At 50.7% G+C, this 13225-nt stretch overlaps 1 protein-coding gene and 1 pseudogene across 1 annotated transcript in view; both read right to left on the bottom strand.

Moving 5' to 3' along the window:
• The window catches only part of LOC102814372 (myosin-6-like), a 29497-nt gene extending 24296 nt beyond the window's left edge, over positions 1–5201 (bottom strand). The window contains exons 1-10 of the mRNA XM_006835527.1: positions 5001–5201; positions 3509–3652; positions 3050–3206; positions 2936–2963; positions 2537–2648; positions 2142–2234; positions 1419–1482; positions 1042–1140; positions 491–594; positions 264–402 (exon numbers count right to left, since the gene is read on the bottom strand). Coding sequence (XP_006835590.1) covers positions 264–402; positions 491–594; positions 1042–1140; positions 1419–1482; positions 2142–2234; positions 2537–2648; positions 2936–2963; positions 3050–3206; positions 3509–3652; positions 5001–5201 — 1141 coding nt within the window. The remainder of the gene's footprint in view (positions 1–263; positions 403–490; positions 595–1041; positions 1141–1418; positions 1483–2141; positions 2235–2536; positions 2649–2935; positions 2964–3049; positions 3207–3508; positions 3653–5000) is intronic.
• Positions 5202–10838: 5637 nt separating this feature from the next.
• Positions 10839–13225, bottom strand: part of LOC102813980 — a 38905-nt pseudogene continuing 36518 nt past the window's right edge.

The raw sequence follows: 13225 nt of genomic DNA, 5'->3' as shown, positions 1-13225 counted from the left end.
CTCACCAGCCACTCTTCAGAAACCCTATACAGGCTCACTATCAGTCAGAATTGACTTAAACGCACTTCACAACATTGAACCCTTTGTCAACTTAGTTCCTTGAGAATTATCAAAAGGCAATTATTTTTTTTTTTTTTTTTTTTTTTTTGAGATGGTATGAAAGACCTACTCCCTGTAGGCTGTGTGTAGAATGAAGAGATAGTCCCCTTCAGTCTTTGTCTCTACCTCAGGCAACTCAATTCTTTCCCACCTGCCTCTCTTACCTTCAGTGCCATCAGGCTCAGCCTGCTCCTCTCGCTGCTTCTGCTTGAACTTCATGTTTCCATAGTGCATAATGGCACCTGTCAGCTTGTAGACACCAACCTTCTCCTCAGGAGTGAAGCCCAGCACGTCAAAGGCACTCTGGAACAGAGAAAGAGGATGGAGGGTGGTTGGAGCAGGTAACTCCAGGAGCACTTAGGAGAACACTGCACTCAGTCACTTCACTCACATCAGTGGCCATGAGCTCCTCGGAATCATCGATGGAGGCCACAGACACCTCTCCCTGAGACACGAAGGCGTAGTCGTAGGGGTTGTTGGTGACCAGCAGCATGTCTGCTCCAGGCAAGGGGAAGGGCAGGTGGGCAGAGGGCCAGGGCAGGGCAGAGAGGTATTGGGAAAGGGACACAAAGGGGAAGAAAGGATTGGGCAGAATGAGCAGGAGAGGACAAAGAGTAGGAATAGAAGAGAAGAGTCAGCAAGGACCAAGAAGAGAATTCAAAACAAATGAGAAAGGAAGGAAACCAGAGAGAGGGAAGATTGGTAGTAGGTGAGTAAGACATGGGCAAAGGGAAAGACAAATAAAGAGAAGAAACATGAAACTAACGAGAGAGAGGAGAAGAAATGTGAAAAGGAAAGAGTGGAAAGGGGTGAAGTGAGAAGGAAGGTGTGGGATAGTGAAATAGGGAGGCCAGAGAAGATGCAGGTGAGTCCAAGGAGAGAAAGAACGGGAAAGCCACTGCAGAGTGCAGTGGGCCAGGAAGGACATCCAGTCGGGCTCACCCAGAAGCTCTGGCTTCTTGTTGGACAGGATCTGGTAGAAGATGTGGTAGTTCCTCTCAGACTTCAGCTGAAAGATCACCCGGGATTTCTCCAGGAGATCTGGAAAGGAGAGGAGGGGAGGAAGGGAAGGAAAGGAGGAAAGAGAGTAAATCCAACAAAAGGGTGGAAAATGGGGAGAAAGTCTCCTACAAGATGATGGAAAGAGCCAACGGAGAATATATTATTTAAAGGAAAAAAAGATGCTAAAGCCAAGAGGCAAAGGGAGATAATGAAAAACGCCAGAGGGAAATGATGAGCTGGGGCTGCCCAGCTGGGATAGAGGCCGAGGTGGAGGACTCAGGGAGTGATGTTTCAGGGCTCTTCTCCACAGTACTCACAAGTCTCTATGTCTGCAGAAGCCAACTTTCCAGTGGCTCCAAAGTGGATCCTGATGAATTTCCCCTGAGGGTGGATAGGACAAAGGATGAGGGAACTGGCCAGCATGGAGATCCTGACTTCAACTCAACTCAGAATGCCCTGAATGATTCTAGAAATATAAATGACTAATTTGGTATCTCAGGGAAAAGGATGCCCACATCTCACATACCACTCAGGAATCAATGAGTGGAAGCAAAAACAGGAGAATCCACACGTACAGAATGCCTCCTGTGGGTACCTCTAATATAATTTACTGACATTTTCCTAACAGCCTCTGAGGTTGATAGTGCTACCCTGGGTCTAGAGATGAGAGAATTGGAGCTCAGACAGCTGTGTGGTCTTTCTGAACAAGTGGAAAATATGCTTTTTTCCCACTTCTGTTGTGAAAGAGCTTCAGAAACAGTCATTAAAAAAAAATCTAAAATGTGGTCAGAATCGGCGCCATCATTTTGCTATGGAACAGATGTGGTGACTCTGCTCTCCTTCTTGGGGGTTCCCAGAATTCATGGAGCCAGGCTGAGCCTGGGAAGGGTTTGGACAGTGTGTGTATGTGTATTTCTGCTGACACCTCAGAGCCAATTGCAATACAATCGGCAGGGTGTGGTGGTGATTGTTGGCAAAACAGCCCCCTGCTTCAGACAAGGCCAGATGAGGCCAGTTGGCAGCTGGTCAAGGGCACTCACAAAGCGGGAGGAGTTGTCATTCCGGACAGTCTTGGCATTGCCGAAGGCCTCCAGGGCAGGGTTAGCCTGAATGATCTGGTCCTCCAGGGTGCCCTGTGCAGGGAGCAGGACAGCAGGGTTCATCCCCCACGCTCCTGCAGGGGTTAGTGAGAAGGACAGGGAGACGAATCTGGCCCTGGGAGATAGGAGTGGGGGTGAGAATGGGTGAACTGTGATGGGTCTGTGGCTCCAAAGGCCTGTATTTGGTCCTCAGAGTGTATCCTGCCGGGAAGCTCTTCAGCTGACCCTCAGGAGCCCTGTTCATGGTATTCCCATTGATAGGGTTAGGGGTAACCTGGGTCAGCCTGCCTCCCAGACTCTCTGTGGAGTCCTGGGCCCATAGCCCACATGAGCACCTTGTTTGCATTAGCGTTGTCCTTCTTGCCACGGTCTCCTATGGCTGCGATGCTGGCAAAGTACTGGATGACACGTTTTGTGTTCACAGTCTTCCCAGCCCCAGATTCTCCGCTGTAAGCAACAGGAACCAACAGAACTCAGTAATCCTACTGTTCTCTATTCAGAACTCTGTACTCCTGCATTCCTTCCCTCAGAGTCCCAGCTTCTCCACTCCCTCAGCTGAATCCATCACCCTACAAAGTTCCTTCATCATCTTCATCACTCTGTCGTCTCTCTAGTGAGATGTCAGCACTCCACAGTCCTTCCAAACACAGCTGTAACATTTTCCTTCCTACCTGTACCCTTAGAATCCCCCCATGCCACCCCATACCCTCTATGGGTGACTGGTGCTCACTCACGTAATTAGAATGGACTGGTTTTCCCGGTCTGGAAGAAAAAAGAAGGGAGGCAATGGTGTCAGGCTGAAGGCCCAGATAGGTATTGGGGCGCAGGTCAGGGTTTGCTCGGCTTACCTGTCAGCATGTACTGATAAGCATTGTCAGAGATGGAGAAGATGTGGGGTGGCGCCTCGCTTCTCTTCTTGCCCCGGTAGGCCCCCACCACCTCGGCATTGTACACTGGAAGCCACTTGTAGGGGTTGACAGTGACACAGAAGAGGCCCGAGTAGGTCTGCAGCAGAAAAAACAGGGCTGAACATGAGAAGTCAATGGGGAAATCCCAGGAAAAGCAGGGGTAGAAGGCAGGGAACTCTCTGGACAAACCAACTTGACTCTTTCTTTCTGCAGCTGACCAGGAGTAGGTGGTGGGAGAGGGAGTAGACAGAAGCCCCAGGGCCAAAAGGTTGGGGATGAAGCCTAGATTCCCATCTGGAATCTGCCTCTGCCTACTTGGTCATCCGTCAGCGACCCCTCCAGTTCTTTGAGAAGTCTGGCCTCTCCTTAAGAGTCCCCTAGGCCTGGGAGGCCACTCACATAGATCATCCATGCTGCATAGCGCTCCTTGAGGTTGTAGAGCACGGCAGGCTCATGGAGGAAGGTCAGCATGGCCATGTCTTCAATCTTGTCAAACTTGGGTGGGTTCTGCTGCATCACCTGATCTTCCTTCACTGTCACCGTCTGAGGAGGGAGCACAGCAGTCAGGAAGGGATGACCACATTCTCAATAGAGCCCTTGTCAGTCTGTGCTCAACAGCCTCATCCACTTACCTGTCAAAACACAGGCCAGAACTTACCCTTGCTTGTCTAACCCTCCCCTGGTCAGTGCCCCAGTCCACTGCCCCACAACTCCCCCAGGACACCTTCCTCAGGTAATGTAACTAACTGCCTGCTGTTTCTCTCATCCTAGAGACTGTCCTAGGTTGCCTTTCTCTTGCCAAGATTCCTCATATCACCTCTTTCAGCTCTTATGCTTCAAGTATCTAGGAGCAAACTTGGAGAGATGTTTTGGTCTGTGAACATACATCCCACTCACGATCCTGAGACCATCTCATGGGAATGTACTTTTGTTCACAAGGAAGTGATGCTTGAGGGCATTAATGCCCCTACTATAATAAAAAAAAAATTCACCCTATATGGGTCACTGTAGGTGTGGTTTGATTGGCATTGGTTGGTCTGCCATGCCGTAACATCATTAGATCCTGCAGGTAAGTGTTCCAGCATTGGTTTTATGGGGGAGGAAGCTGTGGCTTTAAGAGATTTGCAGTGGCAGAGCTGGGATCATAATGAAAGACCCTGGTGGATGGGGTCTGTTATTCCACACTTCAGTGGCACACCAAGTTCAATCAGCGAGTCTGTGATGGTGCTGTTGTAAATCTCAGCTGAGGACCAGTGGCAATTCTCATAGCTGGTGTGAGTAAGCCAGGACCAGGGATTTTTTTTAGTGCCAGTTTCACCAGCTCAAATATTCCTGTTCTTTATCTTTACTCAAGTCTCACAGCTTGTTTTTGGTGTGAAGGAGGAGTATTTGAAAGAGTCGCTTATGGAGGAAACTGAGGCACAGAGAGGAGGGATAGAAACACAAGATGAGGAACCTTATTTAATGCAGTGCCTGTGGCAACAATAGTGAGGTTGGTACAGGATCGGGCAGTTTCATTCTGCTGTAAATAGGGTCGCTATGAGTCGGTACCGACTCGATGGCACCTAACAACAACAACAATATGCCCTCACAAAACTTCCCTAAGGAGGTTTACAGCTGAGACCCCCTACTCTACCATGTATTCTTTCTGGCAAGGGGGCTGCACCTCTGGGCGGCACCTTTGCTCCTGCCCAGGTATATTTGAGAAGAGTTCTCACTAGAGATGCTGAGCTCCTCAGAGCAAACTCCCTCACTCTCCTGGGTTCTTCTCCAGGACTTCCCAGCCTCCTGCCACCTTGGTTGGGGTCTCAGCTTGCACTGCAAGTGGCTCTGTCTCTGTACCTCCCTCCTGAAAACTTCACTCACCTTCCCCTGACTCTGTGCCACATACCTTGCCATTCTCTGTTTCAGCAGTGACCTTGCCACCTTCCCGGGAAGTGATCTTGGCCTTGACGAACTCCTCCTTGTCGTCAGGCACAAAGCACTCAGTGCGGATGTCGAAGGGCCGGGTCTGGGCCTCCAGACGCTCCTTCTCTGACTTGCGTAGGTATTGGGCCGCAGCCCCAAAATCGGCCATTTGGGCATCAGTCATCTCGCTGCTGTGGATCAAGACAGGAGGACTCGGTCATTCCTGGAGTGGGCCCAGAATTCAGTGGGTGGCATTGTCCTCTGAGCCCTTATTCCCTATCTACCTCCTCTGCTACTTGGCCCCTGTTGTTCTCTCCCTCTCCCCCTGCACCCTTTGCCCTCTGAGGAGATGTTGAGGAGAATTTCTGTAAGAGGTTTTTGTGGGGCTGGAATTTCCTGCAGTTTGTTAAGAGGAGGTGTGAGTTGATCAGAGGAGAGACACTAAACTAAGCCTTTCACTCAACAACCTGGCTCCCAAGAGAGGCATGCTCTTCTGATTAGGAGAAAAAATCGGGGTGGTTCTCACCTGCTTGTCTCTTCACAGAGTCCTGAAGAATCTGGATGACAAGTGGAGCAAGGAGCCACAGAAGAACTACCCGGGCAGAGAGGTCAGACAAGTAGAATGAATACTGGCAGAGCAGAAGTAGAGTAAGCCAAAAGGCTAGGCTTACAGATACAGACACACAGATAGGAGCAGGATAGACCAGACTACTGACTTAGGAGAGAAAAGAGGCAGGGAAATAGGACAGAGAGGATGCAGTGTTAATACAAATGCGAGCAACAGGATATGGAGAAAGAGATGGAACCAAGAAGGAAGGGCAAAGAGTAGAGACAGGCAGAAAAGCATGGTAACGACAAGTATAGACAAAGACTGAGAGGTGAAGTAAAACAGGACAAAATCTCTTGTAGATTTTCCAAAGGAGAGAGAAAGATGGAGACAGTGTGAGGGGAAGACACAGAAAACTGGAGATGACAGGATGCAGGGAAAGAAACGCAAAGTATGAGAAGAAGAGTGGTTTCTGTTTGATCCCTAGGACCTCTCCTCTGTCAATGGGAATGTTCCCCGACCGACCTACACCCCACTCCCCAAGAAGGTAGCTCTGGAGCTGACCACTGAGATTCCCACCCGATCCCATCTTACCTGGGTCAGAGAAGTCTCTGTCCTCAAAGCTCCCAGCACCTTTATATGCAGCTTCCTCCACCCCTCTGTCTAAATTTGGAGTCCTTCCGGAGGGACCCTGCCTCCCACCTCTCTAGCCTCCTGGCTCCTCCTCCCTTGATCCCTTGGCTCTGGAGGTGACAGGAGGACAGCAGGGTCCCCAGATTTGCCCATGAAAGGCCTGTCACCCCAGCCCCTCTGGCTCCAAGGCCTTTTTTTAGTCCTTGGGCACATTCCTCCCCTCCAAAAAGCCAGTGGGCAGATAATGGGAAGACAGGACCTTCTCTCACCACCTCCCTGCGCCTGCCTGGCCCTTACCTCGGTTATTTTTAACCTGAGGGTGAGTTGAGAACACTGGGTGAGGGTCACCCTATCCTGTTAGCCAAATGTTTGTCCCCTGCTCCCCAACCACAGGATGCCCTCTCTTCTTCCCTTCCCTCTCCTCCTTTCCCCTCAAGCGTGTTCTCACATAGCCCCAGGCTCCCAGCATCTCCTCACTCTGTCAGACCTGGAGTCCCACAGCCCTGGGGATCGGGCAGCTGGAGCCTGGAGGCCCAAGGAGGCAGTCTTTATCTAATCGCATGACTCAGTTTCCTTTTGTCAGGAATAAAACTCTGCACCACTCTCACTCTCCACCAACGCTATACCTAGCATTCCCTTTGTCCTTTGTCTCTAGGCAGGTGTTCTTCCTGGGACTTGAGGTTGCCTTGCTTTGGGGACACATCTTGAGCCCCTGACACCTTCCCTGATGCTTCTACTGTGGCTGTCATTCAATCCCTCAAACAGTGCAATGGAGTCTCCCATGTTTCTACAGCAGATTTGCACACAAATGACTGTCTACTACCACGTAATGTAGACATCTGCCCTCACACCCAGCCACACATCCATGTCTATTCTAAGTCCCATACGTGCAACCTTTTCATACATACACACTTACTTTTACAGATTTTCAATCTGCATTTATGCACACTAATACACACACTTGCAAGCCAACATTTGCACACACATGCTTTTACCCTCTCACTGCCATGCTGTGCTGCTGGTATGCGCAGAATGGGAGCAAGGGTGGAGAGAGGCAGGAGGCATTAATCCCAGGGCCTGAGGGAGAGTGTAGGGTGGGGATAGGGGGCTACTCCCTTCTACTTCTCTGGGCTGCCAGAGGGTGCAGGTGCCTCTGAGGATGGCTTGGGTGCCAGGCAGTCCTGGGGATTTACACCAGCCGGCCTCAGGCTCCGCATTCCATGGGTATGAGGCTGGGGCTCTTCAGTCTGTTACCCATCCCAGGTATGATGACTCTGGTGTACCCTGCCCGCCCTCCTGGGTCTCACACTCATACTCTCTTCTTTGTGGGTGATCTCAAATGCCCCAGGCCCTCTCCCTAGCCTCCTACAAGGCCACCTCTCAGAGGCTGTAGGTGTCAGGTCTTCATGCCTGTTATGACTAAGTGGACATTGTGTTCAGGGAACAAAGCCAGACTCCCCTGCTCTGCCTTCCCCCAACACCCACATACCCGGAGACACTCTCCAGCTCCCTCTCCTATCCCATCTACTGTCACCTCTCAATATAGCTCTAGGGTGTGAAGGTTGGTAGGACGGACAGGGGTCAGCTTCTCTGGGTGAGAGCTTTCCACTAAAGCTATGGCATCTCTGCCAAAGCCCCCAACTCTCTAAGAACCTCCACCAACCCTTTACTGGGCTCAGAAAGATATAACCTCTCTCCCAGGGGACTTATATCCTATAGTCAGTCCTCTTGGCATAGGTCCCATAAGTGTATATGCCAAAATGTTACCCCCAAGGGATGCAGGTCACCTGTCCCCAGCTCTAGGTCACTCAAGGCCCCGGTGTGTAAGCTGGGGAGGGTTAACCCATGGCCCAATGCGTCATTGCCTGTTTCCCATCTCCCTGGGGATGTGATAAGGGGCTGAGAACACCAGGTCAGGCTGGGTCAGGTCCAGGTGACAAAGACCAGGCTTTGTCCTCAGGCAACCCTATGTTCTGAGCAGGCCAGGCTGGGTATAGGTGGGGTGGGGAGTAAGGGGCAGGCAGGCAGTTTCCACTATCTCCTATGGAAGGAGGAGGAAGGAAGGAGTTAACTTGGTCCCGGGCTCTACCCCCTGGTCTGGTCTGGTTTGCCCTCCTCTTTCCTTCCTGAGGCCCTCTCCTCTCCCCTGGCATTCACATCTCTGTTCTCCATCCTTCCTCAGATGCCACCCAAACTAGCTCCTCGTTGTCCTGGAAATTCTCAAGTGTGAGGGCAAGAGACTCCAGCCATAGGTGAGAAGAATGGGGAGGCAGGGCTGGTCTCCTGTTTGTCTTTCCTTGACCTGACTCTCTGTACCCCTGTGTCTGTGTCTGCCATTCCTTTGCTTCTGCCTGGCTCCCCACCTCAAAGCCTAACCTGGTCTCTGTTTATCCTGGTGCTCACTTCTCTGCTGGTCTCAGGGTCTAACATGGCTTATTTCTAGAGTCCCTCACTTCTCTGAGCCCCACCTTTCTCAATATCTGCTTGGCTTGTCTCTGTCTCTACAACTTGTTTCATGGTCTCTATCTACCAGCCCCTCAGCTCACTGCCTTTTGATTTTCCTGACTCCCTTTCTACCTAAGCTAACCCACGATTCTTTCCTTTGCTCAGTATAGCCTCCCTCTGCTCTTCAAGCATCTATATTTGAGGCTCACTCTCATATTTTCCTCTCCTATCCCCTTTTGGAGTCCTGGTGTGTTGCCATAGAATAAGTACTCGGCCTCAAGGTCAGTTTGAACCACAAGGTCAGCGGTTCAAAATCACCAGCCACTCCTAGGTAACCCTATACTGGGTTGCTATGAGTCAGAACCAATTTGATGGCACTTAACAACAACAACATCCCCTTTTAGGATCCCTCCATTTCCCATGGTTCATTTGTCAGCTGTGTCTTGAGCACTGCTGTCTGCCATTCAGTCCCTGATCTTTCTCTCAACACTTTTCTCCTGCTCTTTCTTATGCTCTGGTTGCTTATAGTCACTGGCTTCCCCCTGCATCTCCCTTTTCTTGTGTGTGTGGCTCTCTCTTTTGCTCACCAGTCTATTCCTAGGATGTTGTTGTTGTTACAGTGCCGTTGAGTCAGTTCCGACCCATAGCAACCCTGAACAGGGTTTTCGAAGCTGTAAATCTTTACGGGAGCAGAAAGCCTCATCTTTCTCCCGCAGAGCAGCTGGTAGTTTTGAACTGCTGACCTTGCGGTTCGCAGCCCGATTCGTAACCACTAAGCTACCAGAGCAGTCCCAGGGAAAGAGGAAGAGGGTATGCGAGAAAGGTGGGAGGACCTGTGGATCTTCCTGAGTCCTCCTCACTTCTGGGATCTTTTTTCTTTGTCTCTGTTTATTTCCTCTGGTCACTTTGTCCCCCAGATCTCTTTTGTCACTGCCATCCTCACCAGGCCCTGCCTTTTTCCTTCCCTTTTTATATTCCTTTTTGCCTGTCTCCCTTTTTATATTCTCTAAAGCTGGCATCCTCTCCTTCCTCGGATGCATTCTTGCTCTGGCTGCAGCTGGGGCGGGGTGTGTGTGTGTGTGTGTGTGTGTGTGTGTGAAGCAGGAGCTGGGTTGAGTGGTTGTGGGTTGTACATGGTGGGTTGCGGGGAAATTCAGTCCAGGACTAAACCCAGCAGAACGTAATAGTCCCACTGCTTCCCAAGCTCCTGCCTTCTATGGATCACAATTCTAGACCTATCTTAAGCAGCCTAGGTCTGACAGCAACACCAGGGGGTTGGGTGGGGAGCTGGAGGTGCTGGGCCTGGTTAGTAGAAGGGTAGCTATGGTTCTTCTACACTTCCCAACCCTCCAGGGATCCATCCCCAGGGTCCCTCCCTTGCCTGGTCTCCAAAGAATCTCCACATTTCCCCTAGTACATAGGAGAAGGAATGCAGGTTACAGTGGGCAGAAATGGGGGCGAAATTAAGAGCATCTTGGACTGAGGTGGTTGAGGCCCAGAAGGGATGAGAAGGGGAAGGTAGCCCGAGGGTGGTAGGGGGCTGAACTCTGGGTGGTGGTTTGGAGATGATGTGACTGGAAGGTGAGTCCCTTTGCTCTCAGAGACTTACATTATCGTCCGCCCAAGGAGGTTACATCTTGAAGGGTCCAGAAGATTCAGGACCTCTTCCCACCCACCACACTAAACCTCCTCCCCATAGCCCAACCCTGGTTGTATCAATGGTGGTGAGTGGTGTTGATCAGAGCTGGGGCTGTAGGAACATAGCAGATAGATCAGGGTGTTCTAGATGACCTTTAATGGTTCCCTAAATTTCTTCAACTCTGAGGGCTTTTGGGCCAGAGAGAGGGCAAGAAGGAGCGACACCATGGATCTATTCCATTCCCAGTGGAGGAGATGAAGGAGAGCCCACTGGGCCCGAGCTACACTGACACTGCTTAGGGCTTCACAGGCCCCTGAAGTGAGGGTTTGCTCCTAGCCTGACCTTTGAAGTTGCCTCTCCTCCCCAATAGCCCCACTTCCTCCCATACCCAGTGTCCCCATGGTGGGTAGGCAGGGAAGAAGAATCTGAAGACAAGATTTTGGCTTCCAAGAAAAAATCCTTTATTCTGCTTCCTCTAAAGGAGCTCTTATGTAAGGCTCTGGAACTGGGGGCTTCATTGGTACCCTCAAGGCTGGGCAGGTCAAGAAGATGTAAAGTTACTCCTCATTCAAGCCCTTTTAAAAGGAAACAAAGTCCAAATTAGTTCCGGAAGTGTGGAAGTTGGGCAGGAATGGGACAGAGAAAACACAGCAGGGGAGACTGGAGTGCCATGTGGGGTGGAGGACAGCTGTGTGATGTGATGGAGCCCCATGTAGGGGCTGTGTTTCCAAGGCATACGTGTGGATGGGCTGGTTGTGGAGGGCAGGACTCTGCAGTCAGCCAGAGAAAAATCACATGGGTGAAGACAAGGGGATTCTCTGGGATGTCCATTTTGGGTTTGAATGACAAAGTCATAGGTCAAATTATGTGCAAGGGAAGTGGAAAATGGCAGTTGGGGGAATTTGGGGCATACTGGGTATGAATAAATCAGGATCTTTTAGGATTGCTGATGCCCCTAGGGATCGCATTGAGAGTTAGGGCTGGAAGACTCTTAGAGAGTCCAGAGAATTAAATTACCTTGTTCAAATCAGTGGCAATGAGATTCAGGAAAGAGGGACTCAGCAGACTGGGGTTTTATGGTTCAGTATAGAGGATGAATGAAAAGGAGGCATCCTAGTGTGAGGGTATTCTGTCTGAGAGGCCCATGAACCAGGTGAGTGGGTACCATGGAGGCAACAGGTGAAGCTTGGGGTAGGGACCCACCTTGGTGCCAATGTCCCGACTCTTGGCCCGAAGTTTGTTGACCTGGGACTCAGCGATGTCTGCCCGCTCCTCTGCTTCGTCCAGTTCATGCTGCACCTTGCGGAACTTGGACAGGTTGGTGTTGGCCTGCTCCTCCTGTGTGGGGTGGAGAGGGAGGGGATGAAGTGAGAGGGGCTGTGGAGTTCTAAGCTTCTCAGCCTAGAGGACCGTCTTTCCTGTGCCCATTCTCCATACCCAATTCCCTGCAGGGACACTCACCGCCTCCTCAGCCTGGCGCTTGTAGGCCTTGACCTTCAACTGCAGCTTGTCTACCAGGTCCTGCAGCCGCAGGAGATTCTTCCTGTCCTCCTCCGTCTGGGAGCCAGAGAGTGGTCATGCATAGTCATAGAAGATAGTATCCCACCCGTTCCCCACTTCTCCTTGTCATCTTTTCTCTAAATCTAGTATCTTGACCCAATTTCTGAGCCTCACCAACATATGATTCTCCTTATAGTTACTTATACCAAAAAAAAGCTTGAATTTTTTTTAATGATTTGTACTAGGAAAGAGTCCAAGCAGTTGATGGGAGGCCTATGTGTGTACACTGTCTGGAGAGTAGACATGCTCTAGAGCCCAGCATGTGCTGAGAGTAACTCTGGAACCAAAGGCATGATGGAATTTTCTAGGCTGCAATGGTTATGACAAAGGTTTGATTTAGGTTTAGGACAAAAGGTGCTTAAAGAGATGGTACCATTCTGGATTGAAACAGAAACAAAATCTAGTTGAGAGCCTTATTCTAGAAAACAGAACGGGAAGTTAAACTCTACACCACACTGAAAAGTTTTGAGATTTGGTTTTAATGACTTTGGTGTTATTTTTGTGGGGAGATAGATGGCACCAAGCCAAAGACTGGCTATATATTTGTTTCTTGCAAGCTGTGCTAGTCGAGCCCTGCCCAGGGACCAGCTGAGGGAGGATGTTGAAGTGGAAGTCCCAGTTAGGGAGGTCCAGAACTGACCATGACTGGCCAATGGATACTTGAGGTGGGGTGAGGTTAGGCAGAATGAAAAGGGACAATCAGGGCTGTACTTCCATCCCTCACGTGAAAGAGGCTAAGAGAAAACATTTCATTCTTCTTGGATGACTATCATGTTTGTTACAGGCCCAGATACAAAGGGTCTGTCCCCAGAGCCCCTGCCCTGTCCATACCTGGTAGGTGAGCTCCTTGATACGACGCTCACTCTTCCTCATGCCCTTGACAGACTCTGCATTACGCTTCTGCTCGGCTTCCAGCTCATTCTCCAGCTCGCGCACCCGGGCCTCCAGCTTCTGCAGTTGCTTCTTGCCGCCCTTGAGGGCAATCTGCTCGGCCTCGTCCAGTCGGTGCTGCAGGTCCTTAATGGTCTGCTCCATGTTCTTCTTCATGCGCTCCAGGTGGGCACTTGTGTCCTGCTCCTTCTTCAGCTCCTCTGCCATCATGGCAGCCTGTGGGCCAGGAGGAAGGGTAATTGAATACAAGCCCCAGGACCTCTTCCCCCTCAAGAATCCCCTTTCCCCTCCTGGTGTTTGCTTTCTAAAGTTCTCAAACTCCTAAGACAGAACCAAGTTGGTGTTATTGGACTCAGGGCTCTTGTCTGTCTTTCTGGAAGGTGGGTAGGTGAGTGGTCACTCACATCTGTGATGGCCTTCTTGGCCTTCTCCTCAGCATTCCTGCACTCCTGCACTGCCTCCTCCACTTCTGACTGGAGCTGGGACAGGTCTG

The sequence above is a fragment of the Chrysochloris asiatica genome, unplaced genomic scaffold (assembly GCF_000296735.1).
Source record: "Chrysochloris asiatica unplaced genomic scaffold, ChrAsi1.0 scaffold00017, whole genome shotgun sequence".
Lineage (NCBI taxonomy): Eukaryota > Metazoa > Chordata > Mammalia > Afrosoricida > Chrysochloridae > Chrysochloris > Chrysochloris asiatica.
Note: the sequence above shows the minus strand (reverse complement) of the source record. Positions and strands in the feature narration are given on the sequence as shown.